At 38.9% G+C, this 22,725-nt stretch overlaps 2 protein-coding genes across 7 annotated transcripts in view; one reads left to right on the top strand and one right to left on the bottom strand.

Moving 5' to 3' along the window:
• iqub (IQ motif and ubiquitin domain containing) overlaps nt 1-8,588 on the bottom strand; it is a 28,263-nt gene extending 19,675 nt beyond the window's left edge. For 2 of the 5 annotated variants that reach the window (XM_061924675.1, XM_061924678.1), the window contains exons 1-8: nt 8,089-8,588; nt 5,298-5,372; nt 3,687-3,752; nt 3,532-3,597; nt 3,377-3,442; nt 3,229-3,294; nt 3,083-3,145; nt 2,940-2,996 (exon numbers count right to left, since the gene is read on the bottom strand). In XM_061924675.1, the coding sequence (XP_061780659.1) occupies nt 2,940-2,996; nt 3,083-3,145; nt 3,229-3,294; nt 3,377-3,442; nt 3,532-3,597; nt 3,687-3,752; nt 5,298-5,372; nt 8,089-8,176 (547 nt within the window). In that variant the 5' untranslated portion in view covers nt 8,177-8,588. The remainder of the gene's footprint in view (nt 1-2,939; nt 2,997-3,082; nt 3,146-3,228; nt 3,295-3,376; nt 3,443-3,531; nt 3,598-3,686; nt 3,753-5,297; nt 5,373-8,088) is intronic. The other 3 variants (XM_061924676.1, XM_061924677.1, XM_061924679.1) reach the window with 3 other exon arrangements.
• Nucleotides 8,589-8,886: 298 nt separating this feature from the next.
• wasla (WASP like actin nucleation promoting factor a) overlaps nt 8,887-22,725 on the top strand; it is a 30,661-nt gene continuing 16,822 nt past the window's right edge. The window contains exons 1-5 of one of the 2 annotated variants that reach the window (XM_061924680.2): nt 8,887-9,313; nt 13,174-13,308; nt 13,394-13,480; nt 16,510-16,606; nt 21,733-21,756. In XM_061924680.2, the coding sequence (XP_061780664.1) occupies nt 9,209-9,313; nt 13,174-13,308; nt 13,394-13,480; nt 16,510-16,606; nt 21,733-21,756 (448 nt within the window). In that variant the 5' untranslated portion in view covers nt 8,887-9,208. The remainder of the gene's footprint in view (nt 9,314-13,173; nt 13,309-13,393; nt 13,481-16,509; nt 16,607-21,732; nt 21,757-22,725) is intronic. The other variant, XM_061924681.2, reaches the window with a different exon arrangement.

Here is a 22,725-nt window from a genome sequence, read left to right as displayed (position 1 = left end):
ACAAAAGCCTAAACAGATGTAATAAGTTAGTTGGAGACTGTTGACAGCCATCACGTAATAGCGATATTCTGTCATACATCTCAGCCAGCCAGACCTTGGTATAATAAGTACTGGACGAGGCTGTGTCGAACACAAATAGAAGTCTACTTCAAATCTCTGTCCAGCTCTCCTCAGACAGGGTCACTTCTAAGTCACCCTCCCAACGTGACTTAATTGAATTCAGAGATTCAGGACGTAAATGGAAAATGTGATTGTAAATACGTGTAATCGATACTTTTAAAGTTGGAAGCGGCGTCAGAAACAAAAACTGCGTCAGTTGATAAATCTGGAAACCTAGGAAAAGTATTATGAACAAAACTGCAGATCTGTAGATATCTTTAAAAAAGTGTTGATTAGGGAGTGAACATTTATCACAAAGTTGCTGGAAAAAGGCAAAACTGTTAGTAAGCTAATGTTAGCATGCTAACTTTTTGAGCTACTTTTGCAACCGTTTAGCACAGAGTCATATTACTCGGTATGTGACACTTGTTAACTGTTAGCATGCAAACCATAGTATGCTAGCAAGCTATGTTAGGCTTGCTAACTTTTTCATCTATTTTTACACTTTTGTTTCCATTTCCACAGCCATACAACTTTGAGCCGTATAACTTGGTATATAAAACATGCTGACTGTTATCATGCTATCGTTAGCACACATGCTAAGTTTTAGCATTTTTATGTAAACATGCTACTGTTTTAGGCTAGCTCTGTGGCTCGTTTTGAACATTTACACCTAAAACTCACTCGGCACCATCTAATGAGTACGGCGGCTTCCGGCGAACCCCGGCCAGAGGTCTAGGGCACAGGTAGCAGGCCCATCAAAATGTTCTAGTTCTTTAATGCTGTTGATCCCCAGACTTGACCACCTTAAAAAGGCACCATCGACAAGAGAGGGAGGGAAAGCATGGTTAGCAGTGATGGGTGCAAGACTAGAAATAGTCTGTAAACCAAAATTTGTTTTTTACGATTGGATTTTTCGTAAAAGCGGAAGTAGAAAAGTGGATGGGAGAGTGAACCAGAGCCCTAACAGATACTGGTTTAGTTGACTTCGCCTCCATAATCAGCCATAACGGGGTAGGACCAAATGTTTCATATTGCGGCCAATATTTAAGGATTCTAATGTTGGTGGCCCAGTAGTAAAACTTGGGTCTCTGTAAATATTGTTTACGTAACTAGTGAGTCTTTTTTATTCCAAATGAAGTCTAAAATGTAATTCATGAAAGTAGGTTTGAGAGGGGAAAAAGTGGTATACACTGCAACTGGTAGGAAAATTGCGGTAGTACGTTCATTTTAGCAGAGTTGACACGAGCCACTGCAGATAAGTTAAGTAAGGACCAGCGATCAGAATCTCCCCGGATTCTGGACAACAGTAGAACAAAGTTGGCTTTATAAAGCTCTGCAAGTGTACGTGTGACCTGGACAAGGCAAATTTAAAGGGAAAATATAGTGCAGTGAATATTTCTTGGCACACCATTTATGGGAAATATTTCACTTTTCCACAAGTTAAATTTGTAAACAGACATGTCCAAAAGCTTGGAGAGTACTTAAGGCAGCCGGGACCGAGACGGAGATGTCCGAGACTTATAGAAGGAGGTCATCGGCATAGAGAGAGACCTTCACCTGCACGTTGTGTCTACATATGGGGGTTGGTACGGAGCGCTATTTAAAGAGGCTCAATGGCAAGAGCAAAAAAAACTATGGACTCAGAGGACAACCCTGCCGTGTAGAACGGTATTATTTGTCCTAACTGAAATAACTGTTACCAAAGCCAAATCTCTCCAAGACATAAAATAAATAACTCCACTTTACTCTGTCAAATGTCCTAAATGTTTGTGATGCAATATTGTATTTGTCTTACTATTATAGTTTTATGTTATTAACATTTTATTATTCATAACCTTGTCAAAACCTCCCAAAATTGTCCCCATTTGTTTGTGCTGCAAAAAAATATTGTCTTACTATTATAGTTTCTATGGTCTTATCTATTATAGGTTTGACGTTATTAACTTGCTATTATTTGTAATTATCCCCATCCCCAAACTTGTCCAAATAATTTTTTTTTTAAATTACAGTTTGTATGTTAACATTTTATTATTCATTATAATAATATTCATTAATGTCCTTATATACTTTGCAATGAACATGACATGTGCCTTTTGAGATGCTCGAGCTTTTCAAATAAATCTCAGAAAATTTTATTTGACTACTTTATTAGAAAATTTCCAATACGTCCAGTATTATTAATTTACAATGTCATTGTGGCTTGTGCAGCCCTTTGAGACACTTGTGATTAAGGGCTATATAAATAAACTTTGATTGATTGATTGATAAATAGTTATACAAAACATGTTGCAGCACAAACGAATGGGACAAGTTTGAGGAAATATTGACAAGGGGGGGTCTGGATGACATCACTCGTCAGAAAATTTATTTTAGAATAATTAAAAACCGTCACGCCACAAACCAAACATTTTACGACACAAGTTTTGAGTTATTTCAATATTTGCAATGATAAAAGGTGCCAACTTCACACATGCGAACAATTGTGAAGTGTGGAATAATTGGATTTTACAGCGTCAAATAAGGTAAATGTTTATTTTCCTGTTTACAATTTAGCTCATTGACCGAAGTTTTATGTTTTATATTAATTTTTGCACAGGTATTCAGTGAAAAACATTTTTGCTAATGATTTATTTTGTTTAAAGATCACATTTTGTGTACGTATATATATATATATATATATATATATATATATATATATATACACACACACACATTTGACTGTTTTAATTCAGCAGATGGTGCCATTATGAAACACTAACACAGTGCTGACGCAGCTAGTGAGTGTGCCACACATTCACTGAGGCCACCACTGCTTCTCGGTTGTAAAAACGTCTCACCTGCAGATGTTTTCGCATTTCCCTCATCGTTGTTGGTTTGTCCAGTCTGCGGTTCTTCTGCACAAGTGAAGATGCAAGCGTCCATGACAGCAACACTGGGAAATGGCCCTCCTAGTGAAGCAGGCAGTAGTTAGCGCACTCACCTGCAGCTGCTGACTTTTCCACCTGTTCCCCCTCATTGTTGGATCCATCAGCCTGCAGTTCTCCTGCACAAATAAAGCAAGCGTCCATGACATCGACACTGGAAAATGGACCTCCTTGTAAAGCAGGAAGTAATCAGCACACTCACCTGCAGCTTCTGACTTTTCTTCGTCGTTTTCCGACTGTTCAGTCGTAGCCTCCGTCTGCTGATCTTCTGCACAACCCAAGAAGCGAGCGTCCGTGACATCAACACTGGAAACGGACTTGAGGGTGTAGAAAGTGCCTAGCACACTCACCTGTAGCTGCTGACTTTTCTTCGTCGTTTTCCGATTGTTCAGTCGTCGCCTCCGTCTGCTGATCTTCTGCACAACCCAAGAAGCGAGCGTCCGTGACTTCAATACTGGAAACGGACTTGAGGGCGAAATCTCTAGAAGGTACCTGGCACACTCACCTGTAGCTGCTGACTTTTCTTCGTCGTTTTCCGATTGTTCAGTCGTCGCCTCCGTCTGCTGATCTTCTGCACAACCCAAGAAGCGAGCGTCCGTGACTTCAATACTGGAAACGGACTTGAGGGCGAAATCTCTAGAAGGTACCTGGCACACTCACCTGTAACTGCTGACTTTTCCACCTCTTCCCCCTCATTGTTGGATCCATCAGTCTGCTTTTCTTCTGCTAAAATGAAGAAAAAAGTGTCCAGATATCAACACTGGAGGTGGACTCCATCTTTGAGGTACTGTACTCCAATCCAATCCACTTTATTTATATAGCACATTTAAACAACAAAAATGTTTCCAAAGTGCTGCACAACAATATTAAAAACAATACTCTAGGGCCGGAGTCTCAAACTCGTTTTTACTGAGGACCACGCCACAATTATGGCTGCACTCAGAGGGCCACGTAATTAATGTGGCATCCATCCATCCATCCATTTTCTACCGCTTGTCCCTTTCGGGGTCGCGGGGGGTGCTGGAGCCTATCTCAGCAACTGTACATTCGGGCGGAAGGCGGGGTACACCCTGGACAAAGTCGCCACCTCATCACAGGAATTAATGTGGCAGACCATTTAATATTATGTGGCAGACCCCATGAAATGGCATGGTAGGTCACAGTAAAATGTTGTGGCAAGGCGTATACGATGATGTGGCGGGCCACGTGAATGTTGTGGGCTACCACATAAATTACGTGGTGGGCCATGTAACTGGTGTAGCAGACCACAATAAATTATGTGGCAGACCACATGAAATTAAATGGCAGACTACATTATGTTATGTGGCAGACAATGTTATAAACCATGTGTGCATACCACAATATATTATGTAGCAAGCCACATTAAACTGATGTGGCAAGGCTTACAAAATGATGTGTCAGGCCATTTTAATTTCATGGCAGACCATGTTAAATTACATAGCAGACCACTATGAATTATGCGGCAGACCATGTTAAACTATGTGGCAGACCACAATACGTTATGTAGCAGGCCACCTTAAACTGATGTGGCAATGCTTCTAAAATGACGTGGGAGGCTACAGTCAATTATGTTGCAGCCCACATAAATTATGTGGCAGACTAGGACAAATTATGTGTTCCGACCACAATAAATCATGTGACAGGCCACCAGAAATGGCGTGGCGGACCACTTGAAAATTAGGTGGTTAGCCATATAAAATTATATGACGGGCTACCTAAATGACGTGGCAAGCCAAATTAAAATGAGGTGTTGAACTATATAAAATGACAAAGCAGGCCATTTTAAAATGATGTGGTGAGCCATCTGAAATGATATGGCAGGCCACATAAATGACGTGGCGGGCCAAGTTAAAATGTGGTGGTCAGCCATATAAAATGATGTGGCGGGCCAGAAATTACGTAGCGGGCCACCTAAATTATATGGCGGAGAACAAAAAATGACGTGGTAGACCACATTAAATGATGTGGCGGGCCACTTTACAATGAGGTGGTGAGCCATATAAAATGATGTGGCGAACCACCTAAATGATATGGCGGGCCAAATTAAAATGACGTGTTGAGCCACAAAATGACAAGGCAGGTCACTTTAGAATGAGGTGGTGAGCCATATAAATTGATGTGGCACATAAATTATATGGCGGACCACAAAAAATTATGTAGTAGACAACGTTAAATGACGTGGCGGGCCATTTCTGGGCCCCAGGCCGTGCGTTTGACAGGCGTGCTCCAGTGAGTAATTAGCGCACCCACCTACAGCTGATGCATTTTCCACATTTTCTTCATCGTTCTCAGATTGTTCAGTCGTGGCCTCAGTCTGCTGCTCGTCTGCACACATGAAGAAGCAAGCGTCCGTGACACAAACACTAAAACATGATTTCATAGTCAAGCAATTAGCACTAGCGAGCTAAGCTAACAGAGTGTTTTGTCAACACTAAACATGTTTATTGTATCATCATAATGTTATACGGGTGTCCCGGTACGACTTTTCCACCTCTGATATCGATCTGACACCTAATCAGCAGGAATCAAACATATTTGTGTTACTTAGTAGTGTGGAATGTTAGAAAAGGGTCCAACACAGACTAATGGCAGCTATGGAAAACACTAACCTATTTATTATTAACCGTCTGGAATGACTTTTTGCCGTCTTGAAGTTAAAGTGTAGTGGTAATTGTTTTTTTTTGGCCACAAATTCATGGAGTTCATGACACAGTTCATTGAATGTTGCGGACACGTTTGTTACTGGATACTTTTTAATACGCTTCTGCCTTGGAGACTTTGTATGTGTAAGTAATATTCAACTATAATTATTTGACACTTGTTTATATTGACATGTACTTAGTAGCCTTGCATGTTTACCTTTTGTAGATGTCCATCCAGCCATCCATTTACTACCGCTTGTCCCTTACATGATATCACACACAAGTAAACACTCTGCAGGACTGCTTGTATCGCACATGATATCACACACAAGTAAACACACTGCAGGACTGCTTGTATCGCACATTAAATATCACACACACAAGTAACACTCTGCAGGACTGTTCGTATCGCACATGATATCACACAAGTAAACACGCTGCAAGACTGCTTGTAACACACATGATATCACACACAAGTAAAAAAAGCTGCTGTTTTTATCGCACATGATATCAGACCCAAGTAAACACGCCGCAGGACTGCTTGTATGGCACATTATATCACACACAAGTAAACACGCTGCAGGACTGCTTGTATCGCACATGATATCACACACAATTAAACACGCTGCAGGACTGTTCGTATCGCACATGATATCACACACAAGTAAACACGCTGCAGGACTGCTTGTAACACATGATATCACACACAAGTAAAAAAGCTGCAGGGCTGTTTTTATCGCACACGATATCCGGCACAAGTAATCACGCCGCAGGGCTGCTTGTATCGCACATGATATCACACACAAGTAAAAACGCCGCAGGACTCCTTGTATTGCACATGATATCACACACAAGTAAAAATGCCGCAGGACTGCTCGTATCGCACATGATATCACACACATGTAAACACACCGCAGGACTGCTTGTATTGCACATGATATCACACAAGTAAACACGCTGCAGGACTGCTTGTTTCGCACATGATATTACACACAAGTAAACACACCGTAGGGATGCTTGTATTGCACATGATATCACACACACAAGTAAATACTCTGCAGGAGTGCTTGTATCGCACACAATATCACACACACACAAGTAAACACTCTGCAGGACTGCTCGTATCGCACATATCACACACACAAGTAAACACACTGCAGGACTACTTGTATCAGACATGATATCACACACAAGTAAACACTCTGCAGGACTGGTTGTATCGCACATGATATCACACTCAAGTAAACAACGCAGGGCAGCTTGTATTGCACATGATATCACACAAGTAAACACGCTGCAGGACTGCTTGTATCGCACATGATATCACACACACACACAAGTAAACACGCTGCAGGACTGCTTGTATTGCACATGATATCACACACAAGTAAACACGCTGCAGGACTGCTTGTATTGCACATGATATCACAAGTAAACACGCTGCAGGACTGCTTGTATCGCACATGATATCACACACACACACACACAAGTAAACACACCGCATGGCTGCTTGTATCACACATGATATCCCACACACACAAGTAAATACTCTGCAGGACTGCTGGTATCGCACATGATATCACACACAAGTAAATACTCTGCAGGGCTGCTTGTTTCGCATATGATATCACACACAAGTAAACACTCTGCATGACTGCTCATATCGCACATGTTATCACACACACAAGTAAACACACTGCAGGACTACTTGTATCAGACATGATATCACAAACAAGTAAACACTTTGCAGGACTGCTTGTATCGCACATGATATCACACACAAGTAAATACTCTGCGGGACTGCTTGTATCGCATATGATATCACACACAAGTAAACACTGCATGACTGCTCATATCGCACATGTTATCACACACAAGTAAACACACTGCAGGACTACTTGTATCAGACATGATATCACACACAAGTAAACACTTTGCAGGACTGCTTGTATCGCACATGAAACACACCCAGGTAAATACTCTGCTGGACTGCTTGTATCACACATGATATCATACACGTAAACATTCTGCAGGACTCACAGTATCGCACATGATATCACACACAAGTAAACACTCTGCAGGGCTGCTTGTATTGCACCTGATATCACACAGGTAAACACTCTGCGGGACTGCTTGTATCGCACACGATATCACACAAGTAAACACGCTGCAGGGCTGCTTGTATCGCACATGATATCACACACAGGAAAACATTCTGCAGGACTGCTTGTATTGCACATGATATCACACACACACAAGTCAACATGCTGCAGGACGTAGCGCATATATCTAACATTTTAGATGCATAGTTCGATACTTGTCTTCGCTGATATCGGGACATCCCTGGGGCGGTTAACCTGACTCGTGTTAACTGCTCCATTTCCGGCCACACATCTCACCTGGACTAGACCTGCCCACCTGCCGCTCCTCGTCGAGACCCACTCGCTCCTCCTGTGAGGTGTTGCCCTCCTGCTCTTCCTCCGACATGATTCTTTCCTCACTGCAACTTTTTGACCGACGAGCCGAGACGCTACGTTCGTTAGCAACACGGAGGGCTTCAGTTTACACGTCGCCATGGCAACGAGGGAGCAAGCCCCTCCCCCTTCCTCTGATATACGCCGCCGCTAACGAAAAGTAGGAGTGAATGGATTGAGTGGAGTGACGAATATGAATGATAAATATGTTTTAAATGTATTATGAGTGTAGAAACATAAATAGGTTCATTATTTATTCCGATTGAACATGTTCAGTATGTTTTGGGTGCATGCTTACTATTTATATCCAAATATGGACATTTCCTGACTGGTCTTTTTCCCTCCGTATTTCCGGCCACAGTTTTGGCCAATAAAAGCTTTCGGTCAATTGTGTCAACACGCGGCGGACAAAACGTTATTAATATTTCAGGACTTCTTGGGGTTCTTGTTTACGTCTCCGCGTCCGCCATCTGGTCTCGGCTTGTGACGTCACGCTGGTCCCGCCCCTCCCTTTGCCTCCGCAGAGCTGCGTTCTTCGGACCAAACCACTTTCGAAGTTTAAAACTGCACTTAATAATGGCACTTTTTTTGGACGACAATATAATTCCTCACATTTATTCGTAAGGGTTTGGGGGTTTACCGAGTTCTTATTGGTCGCCGCAGTGGAAGTGTACGTGTTAGTTCCTAGTTGAACACCCCCCAGTGTTGTCGGCTCGGTGGTACCGTCCATGTAGTTGCCATGTTGGATGGACGCATCGCTGCAGCGGCCGCTCGACTTTTTACGATCGAACTTGTGCGTTTGTTCCACTCAAGACGCGTACTTGGGGGGGATTATTTGCGTGATTTGACGCCGAAGAGAGGAATTTAAGTTTGTTTTCGAAGCAGGTGCAGTCCCGGGGCACGCCCGGTCCTTGGCCGCCCTCCAGCCCCTGCAGTCGGCGGAGATGATCGGGCTGGAGGCCACCGCGCCCGCCGCCCGCTTGGATGTGGCGTAAATAAACACCGTTAGCAGTGTTTGCTCGTCGTCGAGTGGCAACCCGGAGCCATGAACAGCCACCCGCTGCCCCGCAGGGCCGCTAACGCGGGCTCCATGCTGCTGACCCCGCAGGAGAACGACTGCTTGTTCGGCTACCTGGGCAGGAAATGTGCGGTAAGTCATCGTCACGCACCTGCACGACCTCCGCACTAAACCATTTTACTCTCTCGTCATCCACTTCCGGCTCAATCGATCATCCAGGAGGTCATCAATTTGCAGTCCAAGTCGCCCCTCGTTTATTGCAGCTAATTGGCTGCAGCCCTGACCATGGTAAACGACTGGAATGTTGCCTATCGTGCATTCTAAGTCGTAAAATACAGAAAGTACGAGGTGGCTAACAGCGCAGCCCACTATTATGTCCATAAAGCCCTCTAAAAAAACATCCAATAAGCGCCAACAAAGCTGTTTTACTGTAGATTGCAGTACTCACTGGTATCCGGCAGGACTCTCAAAGCATCACCCTGTCACTATAACACATCCACTACCTGGAAATACTTTAAATATGCATAAACATGCTGCGCAAGCTCGCTCTCCAATCAGCTAAACAGACTCAATAATTCCACGATGACGTTTTGGTGAATTTACTGAGGAATTTGTGTTACTGAATCAATACAAAAATAATGTTATTGTAAAATACGGAAAGTATGAGGTGGCTAACAACGGAGCCCACTATTATGTCCATAAAGCCCTCTAAAAACATCCAATAAGCGGCCACAAGGCTGTTCTACTGTAGATTGCGGTACTCACTGCTAGCCCAGAGTATTCTCCAAGCATCACCCGGTCACTACAACATATCCACTACCTGGAAATACTTGAAAGAATATGCATAAACATGCTCATATGCAAATATATGCTAAAATATGCTATTTTTTGGTTGCTTTTCATGTCTGCAGAGTAAAAAAAATATAAGTTGCAGATATGACTAACATGGCAGTAAAACGGCTGATCAAACAAAACAAAAGTCATGGTCATGTACCCACTAGCTGCGCAAGCTCACTCTCCAATCTGCTAAACAGACTCAATAATTCCACAGTGACGTTTTGGTGAATTTACTCAGGAATTTGTGAGACTGAATCAATACAAAAAGAATGTTATTGTAAAATACGGAAAGTACGAGGTGGCTAACAGCGCAGCCCACTATTATGTCCATAAAGCCCAATTAAAAACATCCAATAAGCGCCAACAAGGCTGTTCTACTGTAGATTGCAGTACTCACTGGTAGCCGGGAGGACTCTCAAAGCATCACCCGGTCACTACAACACATCCACTACCTGGAAATACTTGAAATAACATGCATAAACATGCTGATATGCAAATATATGATAAAATATACTATTTGTTTTCTTACTTTTCATGTCTGCAGAGTAAAAAAGTACAAGTTGCAGATATGACTAACACGGCAGTAAAACGGATGATCAAACAAAACAAAAGTCATGGTCATGGACCCACTAGCTGCGCTCCAATCAGCTAAACAGACTCAATAATTCCACGGTGACGTTTTGGTGAATTTACTGAGGAATTTGTGTTACTGAATCAATATTAAAAGAATGTTATTGTAAAATACGGAAAGTATGAGGTGGCTAACAACGCAGCCCACTATTATGTCCATAAAGCCCTCTTAAAAACATCCAATAAGCATCAACAAGGCTGTTTTACCGTAGATTGCAGTCCTCACTTGTAGCCCGGAGGATTCTCCAAGCATCACCCGGTCACTACAACACATCCACTACTTGGAAATACTTCATCACATCCTGGGTAGTTTCTCCATGGGCTGAAACCACGGACGCAAATTGTTCTGTCAAAACATGGTCAAGTTGATAGTCGCAGCTACGGCCATTTAGTTGTGTTGTTAACGTTGCATGTTCGCCCAGCGGGTCCCACGTTGTCTTTTCGCGTCGCTCACGTCAAAGTTTCACCAGTTTCGGGATGTGTTATTGATGAGGCAGGAGTTGAAGATGTACTGCATGCAAAAAGTTGGTCCACTCGATTGTTGCAGTGAAGATTAGCCGCCGTGTTGTTAGCATTGTTCACCCTTAAATGGAAACACAAGTCTAGCTTGGTGAATATATATATATATATTGATCACCACAACGTAATAATAGAAAATAAGACAATTAAGACTTAATTTAACACTGAATTTAGGCCACATGTATAAACAAATATTGTTCAATGAATCACTTTGTCAAGTCAACCTGTTAGTATTAGTGTAGTTCTACTAAGGGCCACAATAGTAGTGTAATTTTAGCACTTTGGACACCTCTGGTATAGTTAGTATACAGTATATAATGTAGTAATGCAGTACACCCCCCATCATGTCCTCATGTGGGTTTAACCCCCCCACCCGGGAAAAACCTCAACATTCTAATCCTCATCCAGAGAGGATTTAATAATGGCCTGTTGCTTTGACTCATTTAATTGGTTAATGACTTGGGTCAAACTGCATTTTTTGAGTATGAGACTTAAGTCCTGAAGCAGAAACAGCAGTTTTTACAAGTTGTACATCGTGAAAGAGCGCATTTGAGCCTGACAGGATGATGCAACGCAGGGATTAGAATATTACCCAAATGTGAAATGTACTAAAGAAAATATGTACTCACATTTTAAGTACATATTTTAAGTTAATTTAAATTAGATTTTTTGTTTACATTTAGTTTTAAATGTGAAATATACCTTTTGAAATATGTACTGAAATGTAAAATATACTTAAAAAAAATATCTACTAAAATTTGAAATATACTTAAAAATATGTACTAAAAATGTTCTTACACATTTTAAGTATATTTAAAGTATATTTCACATTTTAGTCAAAAATGTGAATATACTTGAAAAATGTTTGTACATTTTTTAAAGTATATTTCAAAAAATATGTGCTAAAATGTGAACTATACTTTAAATATACTTAATTTAAAGTATATTTCACATTTTAATAAAAAATGTGAATTATACTTTTTAAAAATATGTCCTAAAATTTGAAATATACTTTTGAAAATAAATGTACTAAAGTGTTAGTACATATTTTAGGTATAGTTAAAGTATATTTCACATTTTCAGACTAAAATGGGAAATATACTCTTTAAAAATATGTACTAAATTGTGAAATGTAGTTTTGAAAAATATGTACTAAAATGTGAAATGTAGTTTTAAAAAATATGTTATAAAATGTGAAATACATGGAAAAATAAATGTACTAATCATGTTAGTACACATTTTAAGTATATTTAAAGTGTATATCATGTTTTAGTCAAAAATGTGAAATATACCGGTACTTTAAAAATGATGTACTAAAATGTGAAGTATACTTGAAAAAGTTTTGTACTAAAATATGAAAAATACCTAAAAAATCTGTACCAAAAATGTGAGTACACATTTTAAGTATAGTTAAAGTTTATTTCACTTTTTTGACTAAAATGTGAAATATACTTAAAAAATATGTACTAAAAATGTTAGTACACATTTTAGGTACAGTTAGTTTATTTCACATTTTAGTAAAAAAAAAATTGAAATACGGTATGCTTAAAACATTTTTGCATGCAGAACGGCCCCAGGCCCCAGGCCGTTCTGCATGCAAGCAAAAGTACGACTCCAGGTGTCGTTGAGGAGGAAGGGAGGTCAAAAAGCGTCCATCATTGAGGAACGCCATGAGCGGCGAGAAGACGGAACGGCATTTGTACTTCCGGCTGAAAGGACTAAATGGAAGGACACTGCAGCGCCAACCATAAGCCGCAGGGTGCAAAGCGTAGCGGGTTATAATCCGAAATTTACGGTAGGTTTTTTTCTCCAAATCGTGCAGCCTAAACGTTCAAATACCACAGACATGATTGAGCACGACATTTTACTGTGGAAACGTGGCTTTATTTCCTGTCAAGCTTTCTGCACTGATTGGCTGGTTGTTTTGCTAGCAGCTAAACTAGGATGTCGCGAGAGCATACAATAAACCATAGCAGACGTGCGACACTGACCGTTGTGGCACGCAGACGCTGTGTTCGGCGGTGGTGCAGGTCTACGCCGCCGACCGGAGCTGCGGCTGGCTGAAGAAGTGCTGCGGGGTGGCATGTTTGGTCAAGGACAACCCGCAGAGGTCCTATTTCATCCGAGTGTTTGACATCAAGGTGAGCCGCGTCACTCTGCTGCGTCTGCAAACACGCAGGGAAGCTTCTGGAACCAGGGCAGTGACAGTGTTTGTGCGTGTTGCAGGAGGGTAAAACCATGTTTGAGCAGGAGCTCTACCACAACTTCTCCATCAGCTGCTCCAGGTCCTACTTTATCTCCTTCGTGGGGGACGTGAGTATTTTTTCTTTGTTGTTGTTGTTTGACAGAAAAGACATGACATCATTCACCGACACAAATAAAGACGTAGTTCAAGAGTTCATTCATATCTCCAGTGAACACATGAACTTTTCCCATACAGTCTATGGAAGGGGTGTCCAAACTTTTTCCCCTGAGGCCCGCTGACTGGAAAATCAAAACATTGCAGCGGCCATTTTGATATTTTTCATTTTCAAAACAAATACTATATATAGATTTTTCTAACCTTTAGGGCTCTCCTCAAGTTTGGTCCGCTATCTTTAGATCAAATTCAGATCAGTCGATAGTTTTAAAACATTTTTTTGTTTTTTATGTGTTATGCCCTTTTTGTCAAAACCCTGTTTTGTCCGGCGGACACACACAATATGCAATATTTCCCCCCCAAAATTCAAAGTGTAATACTTGATGTGAAGTAATTGGGACCTTAAATATGTCAATAATTCACAACATCATTGATTTTGAATATTCTTTTTTTTTTTTTAGCATTGATAGTTTAAAAAAAAACAAAAAAACACTAAAATGATTGGGGACCTAAATGGGTCCCACTCATAAAATTGTTTAAATTAAATCATATATATAAATATATATATATATATATATATATATATATATATATATATATATATATATATGTATACCGTATTTTTTGGACTATAAGTCGCAGTTTTTTTCATAGTTTGGCCGGGCTCCAGTGCGACTTATATTTTTTTTTTTCCTTCTTTATTATGCATTTTCGGCAGGTGCGACTTATACTCCGAAAAATACGGTATGTATATATGTGTGTATATATATATATATATATATATATATATATATATATATATATATATATATATATATATATATATATACAGTATATATATATATATACAGTATATATATACAGTATATATATATATATATATATATATATACAGTATATATATATATGATATTTTTTACTCAAGGCAACTTCAGATCTATCTGTGGATATAAAGGTTTTTTGCTTTTTTTTAATGACATTTTTGTTCGAGAAAACTGTTTTTTTTATGACAAAAATAAGTTATATTGTTTAAAAAATAAAAAATAAAAATTATTCAACACTTAAATCTATAGATCAACTTCAGATCTGTCGATATAAAGTTTTTTTGCTTTTTTTTAATGGCATTTTTGTTTGAGAAAACTGTTTTTTTATGACAAAAATAAGTTATATTGTTTAAAAAATAAAAAATAAAAATTATTCAACACTTAAATCTATAGATCAACTTCAGATCTGTCGATATAACGTTTTTTTGCTTTTTGTATGGCATTTTTGTTCGAGAAAACTTTTTTTTATGACAAAAATAAGTTATATATTGTTTAAAAAAAAAAATTATTCAACACTTAAATCTCTAGATCAACTTCAGATCTGTCGATATAAAGGTTTTTTGCTTGTTTTAATGGCATTTTTGTTCGAGAAAACTGTTTTTTTATGACAAAAATAAGTTATATTGTTTAAAAAAAATAAAAAATAAAATCTCTAGATCAACTTCAGATCTGTCGATATAAAGTTTATTTTGTCTTTTTTATGCGTTATGCCTTTTTTGTCAAAACCCTGTTTTTTATGACGAACACACAACACAAAAAATATTTAAAAGTGTAATACTTGATGTAAAGTAATTGGGACCTTAAATATGTCAATAATTCACTACATCATTGATTTTGAATAATAATTATTTTTTTGAGCATTGATAGTTTAAAAAAAAAAATACCACTAAAATTATTGGGGACCTAAATGGGTCCCACTCATAAAAGTGTTTAAATTAAATCATGTCAGGGTTTAGACAAAAAAGGTATAACGCATAAAAAAGACAAAATAAACAGATCTGAAGTTGATCTAGAGATTTAAGTGTGGAATTTAAATAAAAAAAATTTAAACAATATATGACTTATTTTTGTCATAAAAAAACAAGTTTTCTTGAACAAAAATGCCATTAAATAAAAAAAAAAACATCCTTATATCGACAGATCTGAAGTTGCCTTAAGAGTAAGAAGAAAAAAATATATATATATACACATACACACACATATAAATACATATATATGTATATCTGTCGATATAAAGGTGTTTTTATTTATTTATTTAATGGGATTTTTGTTCAAAAAACTTCGTTTTTATGACAAAAATAGACATATTGTTTAAAAAAAAAAAAAAAGAAATGATTCACCACTTAAATCTCTAGATCAACTTCAGATCTGTCGATATAAAGTTTATTTTGTCTTTTTTATGCGTTATGCCTTTTTTGTCAAAACCCTGTTCTTTATGGCAAACACACAACACATGCAATGTTTCCCCCAAAAAATATCTAAAAGTGGAATATTTGATGTGAACTAATTGGAACCTTAAATATGACAGTAATTCATAACAACTTTGATTTTAATTCATTATTATTTTTTTGAACAATAATAGTTAAAAAAAAACACTAAAATTAGTGGAATATTTGATGAGAAGTAATAGATGAATAATACTTAACACTGATTTTGATTAATTATTACTTTTTGAGTAATGACAGTTTTAAAGAACACAATCGCACTAAAATTCTTGGGGATCCTAAAAAAGTGTTTCAAATAAGTCATACTTTTTTTCTTTTTACGGTCAATGCTTACGTCTCTCAGGCAACTTCAAATCTGTTGATATGAAAAGTTTATTTTTTTAATTTATTTATTTTTGTTATGCCCTTTTTGTTTAAGATAACTTGGTTTTTTACACTTTTGTTGACATTTCCTTTCTGCCTTGATAGCTGAGGAAGGTTACATTTCAAATAAAATGTGTTTTTATCCTGCTCCTTATTTTCCATAGGTCATAAAAATATCAATTATCAATATCGACCGATACAAACCACTGATATCGTGGTACAATTTTCAGCCGTATCGCCCAGCCTTTGATAGCGATCAAGCAGTGGATCTTTACTGATCAATTAGGAAAATAAAAGCATGTTCTTATGATGTATTGATATAATAACATGATTTTATGTTGTCTCCTTTAGACCAGCCAGATGGGTTTGAACTTCGCCAGTGAAGAAGAGGCTAAAAGATTCAGAGTCGCCATCAACGACCTGCTCAGCCGAAGACAACGCAAAACTGGCAAGTTTTTTGTTTTTTTTCTCGTCTCTGACTGCTGTGACCTTTCACCCCGTCACACCTGAGCACCGCTTTTCTTCTCCGACCAATCATCTCGCTTTTAACATGCGACACACTTTCTCGAGGACGCCCTTTAACTGCTGCAAATGTTGATGCAACACAGCATGGATGTTGACTTTCCACCTCTTTGATATTTGAGAACACATTCCTCCTCTGAAGAACACCTCACTTCATCCTACAAAGTTCACCTTGGATTAGCAACGGCACATTGGGGGCAGGTGTATGATTGATTTATAGTTGGGGGCAGGTTTATGATTGATTTATAGTTAAGGGCAGGTGTATGATTGATTTATAGTTAGTGGCAGGGTAATGATTGATTTACAGTTGGGGGCAGGTTTATGATTGATTTATAGTTAATGGCAGGTGTATGATTGATTTATAGTTAGTGGCAGGGTAATGATTTATTTATAGTTAGGAGCAGGTGTATGATTGATTTATAGTTAGTGGCAAGGTAATGATTGATTTATAGTTAGGGGCAGGTGTATGATTGATTTATAGTTAGGGGCAGGTTTATGATTGAATTATAGTTAGGAACAGGTGTATAATTGATGAATAGTTAAGAGCAGGTGTATGATTGTTTAATAGTTAGGAGCAGGTGTATGATTGATTTATAGTTAGGGGCAGGTTTATGATTGATTTATAGTTAAGGGCAGGTTTATGATTGATTTATAGTTAGGGGCAGGTTTATGATTGATTTATAGTTAGAGGCATGTGTATGATTGATTTACAGTTAGGGGCAGGTTTATGATTGATTTATAGTTAGGGGCAGGTGTATGATTGATATATAGTTAGGGGCAGGTGTATGATTGATTTATAGTTAGGGGAAGGTGTATGATTGATTTATAGTTAGGGGCAGGTTTATGATTGATGTATATAGTTAGGAGCAGGTGTATAATTGATGAATGGTTAAGAGCAGGTGTATGATTGTTTAATAGTTAGGAGCAAGTGTATAATTGATTAATAGTGAGGAGCAGGTGTATGATTGATTAATAGTTAGGAGCAGGTGTATGTTTGATTTATAGTTAGGGGCAGGTTTATGATTGATTTATAGTTAGGGGCAGGTGTATGATTGATTTACAGTTAGGGGCAGGTTTATGATTGATTTATAGTTAGGGGCAGGTGTATGATTGATATATAGTTAGGGGCAGGTGTATGATTGATTTATAGTTAGGGGCAGGTTTATGATTGATTTATAGTTAGGGGCAGGTTTATGATTGATGTATATAGTTAGGAGCAGGTGTATAATTGATGAATGGTTAAGAGCAGGTGTATAATTGTTTAATAGGAGCAGGTGTATAATTGAATAATAGTTTGGAGAAGGTGTATAATTGAATAATAGTTGGGAGCAGGTGTATGATTGATTAATAGTTAGGGGCAGGTGTATAATTGATTAATAGTTAGGAGCAGGTGCATAATTGATTAATAGTTAGGAGCAGGTGTATGATTGATTTATAGTTAGGGGAAGGTTTATGATTGATTTATAGTTGGGGCAGGTGTATGATTGATTTATAGTTAGGGGCAGGTGTATGATTGATTTATAGTTAGGGTCAGGTTTATGATTGATTTATAGTTAGGGGCAGGTTTATGATTGATTGAATAATAGTTTGGAGCAGGTGTATAATTGAATAATAGTTGGGAGCAGGTTTATGATTGATTAATTGTTAGGGGCAGGTGTATAATTGATTAATAGTTAAGAGCAGGTGTATGATTGATTAATAGTTGGCAGCAGGTGTATGATTGATTGTTAGTAGCTGGTGTATGATTGATTAATTAATAGTTAGGAACATGTTTATGATTGATTAATAGTTAAGAGCAGATGTATGATTGATTGATTGTTGGGAGCAGGTCTGTGATTGATTAATAGTTGGGAGCAGGTCTATGATTGTTTAATAGTTGGGAGCAGGTGTATGATTGATTAGTAGTTGGGATCAGGTGTATAATTTATTAATAGTTAGGAGCAGGTGTATGATTGATTAATAGTTAGGGGCAGATGTATAATTGATTAATAGTTAGGAGCAAGTGTATGATTGATTAATAGTTGGGAGCAGGTGTATGATTGATTGTTAGGAGCTGGTGTATGATTGATTAATTAATAGTTAGGAACATTTTTATGATTGATTAATAGTTAAGAGCAGGTGTATGATTGATTGATTGTTGGGAGCAGGTCTATGATTGATTAATAGTTGGGAGCAGGTGTATGATTGATTAATAGTTGGGAGCAGGTGTATGATTGATTAGTAGTTGGGAGCAGGTGTATGATTGATTGATTAATAGTTGGGAGCATGTGTATGATTGATTAATAGTTGGGAGCAGGTGTATGATTGATTGATTAATAGTTAGGAGCAGGGATATACAGTAATTGATTAATAGTTAGGAGCAGGTGTTTGATTGATTAATAGTTAGGAGCAGGTGTATGATTGATTGATTAATAGTTAGGAGCAGGGATATACAGTAATTGATTAATAGTTAGGAGCAGGTGTATGATTGATTGATGGTTGGGAGCAGGTGTATGATTGATTAATAGTTAGGAGCAGGTGTATGATTGATTGATTAATAGTTAGGAGCAGGGATATACAGTAATTGATTAATAGTTAGGAGCAGGTGTATGATTGATTAATGGTTGGGAGCAGGTGTATGATTGATTGATTAAAAGTTAGGAGCAGGTGTTTGATTGATTGATTAATAGTTAGGAGCAGGTGTGTGATTGATTAATAGTTAGGAGCAGGTGTGTGATTGATTAATAGTTAGGAGCAGGTGTGTGATTGATTAATAGTTAGGAGCAGGTGATTGATTGATTTATAGTGAGTAGAGTGCGTATGATTAATTAATTTGTGTAGCATGCACAGAAATATATATGTATATATAACTACCGTATTTTCCGCACTATAAGGCGCACCGGATTATTAGCCGCACCATCTATGAATTACATATTTCATAATTTTGTCCACCAATAAGCCGCCCCGGACTATAAGCCGCGCCTACGCTGCGCTAAAGTGAATGTCAAAAAAACGCTGCGCTAAAGTGAATGTCAAAAAAACAGTCAGATAGTTCAGTCAAACTTTAATAATATATTGAAAACCAGCGTTCTAACAACTCTGTCCCAAAATGTACGCAAATGTGCAATCACAAACATAGTAAAATTCAAAATGGTGTAGAGCAATAAATAGCAACATAATGTTGCTCGAACGTTAATGTCACAACACACAAAATAAACATAGCGCTCACCTTCTGAAGTTATTCTTCATTCGTAAATCCTTCGAATTCTTCGTCTTCGGTGTCCGAATTGAAAAGTTGCGCAAGCGTGGGATCCAAAAATGGCCGGCTCCGCCTCGTCGAAGTCATCGGATTCAGTGTCGCTGTTGTTGTGCAGCAGTTCTGTGAATCCTGCCTTCCGGAAAGCTCGGACCACAGTTGTGACCGAAACTATCTGCCCAGGCATTTACGATCCACTGGCAGATGTTGGCGTATGTCGACCGGCGCTATCTGCCCGTCTTAGTGAAGGTGTGTTCGCCTTCGGAGCTGTGTGAAAAAAGCCACCCGGCCTCTTCGCGTAAACTTCCCTTAACCACTCGCTCATCTTTTCTTCATCCATCCATCCCTTCGAGTTAGCTTTTATGATGACGCCGGCTGGAAAGGTCTCTTTTGGCAAGGTCTTCCTTTTGAATATCACCCTGGGTGGAAGTTAGCATGGCAAGCTAGAACCACAGTGAAGGATGACTTCTCATTCTCTGTGGTGCGAATATTCACCGTACGTGCTCCCGTTCCACAGTGCAGTTCACAGGAATATCAGTTGCTGTGAAATACGGTAGTAATCCGTGTGCGGATGGAGAGATTGCGTCTTTTTATGAACCGGATCCTTGTCCTTTGTAGGAGCCATTTTGTGGTCTTTACAGATGTAAACAGGAAATGAAACGTACGGTGATATCCGCGCGTTTTTTCTTCTTCTTCCGGGGGCGGGTGAAGCGCTTCCTGTTTTATGGGGGCGGGTGCTTTCCTTGGCGGTTGCTTGCGTAGAAGAAGAAGCGCTTCCTGTTCTACCGGGAAAAAAGATGGCGGCTGTTTACCGAAGTTGCGAGACCGAAACTTTATGAAAATGAATCGTAATAAAGCGCACCGGGTTATTAGGCGCACTGTCAGCTTTTGAGAAAAATTGTGGTTTTTAGGTGCGCCTTATAGTGCGGAAAATACGGTATATGAACTATATATATATATATGTGTGTGTATATATAGTTGTATAAATATATATAGTTTAATTGAATATATATTATGTATATATATTGCTGTGAATCTCTGGGCACCACGCGATTTGATTCAATTCAATTCTTGGGGTAGCAATTCGATGCAGAATAATTTTCACATTATCTTTCAAATTAATAGTCATACTGATTTATTTTTTTTCACATTTGGAACGCCACAATCAATAAGTGCTGATTGTTGAATAGTTTTGGGACATCAGCTATGTTTTTATGGTCTTTATGGCAGTTAAAAGCAATGATAATGTGTTCATTATTGTTAATAATGAGCTATAAATAGTATGCTATCACGAGGGCTGGGTATCATGGCCTCTTTAACAAATCAATTCATAAAGTTCTCAAATTGATTCATCACGATGCGATGTGATCTGCTTTTAAAAGTGGAAAATGTAGCAAATCTGTTACAAAATACAAATATACTAAGTTTCTCTTTACCATAACATTTTTTAGACAGTTTTTCAAAAGTGTAATTGTTAGTAAGTCAGGAATTGCAAGTGAAATAGTTTTGCAACATTCAATTACTGCAAGTTATATTATTATATATTTGAATTAATAATATGTACGCACAGTCAGACAGGATGTGACGCGCAACGTTTTATTGTGAAGGCTAAAGTGTCACTAACAACAGCAACACAACATTTTGACTGCTTGACACTTCCTGTCCTGCTCGCCTGTCTTTGCTTTGTCCTGCTGGGACGAAGTTTGTTTGTGTGGCAGCCATCTTTCTTCTCAACACGCTCTTTTCCTCTCATGGCTTTCTTTGTCACAACAACCTTGCAAAAGTAAAAGTCAACTTTGTTTTTTTTTCTTTTGCAGACAAAAACGGTGTGGCTAAAAATGGTATGTTGACCTTTTGCCCTTTTGCCACATGGTTGTTTTTCAAGCAAATGATTATAATTAAAAAGACAAAAAAGATGTTATGAAAACACTACAAAAATGTTATGGTGACAGTTGCACATCACGGGAGGGCGTACCGACTCAGCAACTTTGTGCCCACTCACTCACCGACAGAGTGGGGACTCTCTTAAGTCACTCACTCAGTCACCAAGAGAGTGGGGACTCGCTCAGTCCCTCACTCACTCACCGACAAAGTGGCGACTCTTTCAGTCACACTCAGTAAGTCACTGACACAGTGTCGACTCATTCAGTGACATAGTGGGGACTCACTCACTCACTCACTCACTCATGGACAGAGTGGCGACTCACTCAGTCACAGACACAATGGTGACTCATTCAGTGACATAGTCACTGACATGGTGGTGACTCACTTACTCACCAACAGAGTGGCGACTCGCTCAGTCATTTAGTCACGGATATAGCGGCGACTTACTCAGTCACTCACTCAGTCACCAATAGGGTGGCGACTCGCTCAGTCACTGACAGAGTGGTAAATTCCTCAGTCACTAACTCACTTACAGAGTGGCGAATCACTCAGTCACTTACTCAGTGACCAACAGAGTGGCGACTCACTCGGTCACTCAGCCGCTGAGAAAGTAGCGACTCGCTCAGTCACCGACATAGTGGCGACTTACTCAGTCACTCACTCAGTCACCAATAGGGTGGCAACTTGCTTAGTCACCTACAGAGTAGCGACTCGCTCAGTCACCGATAGAGGGTTAACTCGCCCATTCATTTATCGACAGTGGCCTCTCGCTCAGTCACTGACAAAATGGAGACTCACTCAGTCACTCTCAGTCACCGACGGAGTGGCCACTCACTCAGTCACCGAGAGAATGGCGACTCACTCAGTCACTCCCTCAGTCCCTGACAGAGTGGTGACTCTCTGTCACTTACTCAGTCACCGACAGA

Source organism: Nerophis lumbriciformis, linkage group LG29 (assembly GCF_033978685.3).
Source record: "Nerophis lumbriciformis linkage group LG29, RoL_Nlum_v2.1, whole genome shotgun sequence".
NCBI lineage: Eukaryota > Metazoa > Chordata > Actinopteri > Syngnathiformes > Syngnathidae > Nerophis > Nerophis lumbriciformis.
Note: the sequence above shows the minus strand (reverse complement) of the source record. Positions and strands in the feature narration are given on the sequence as shown.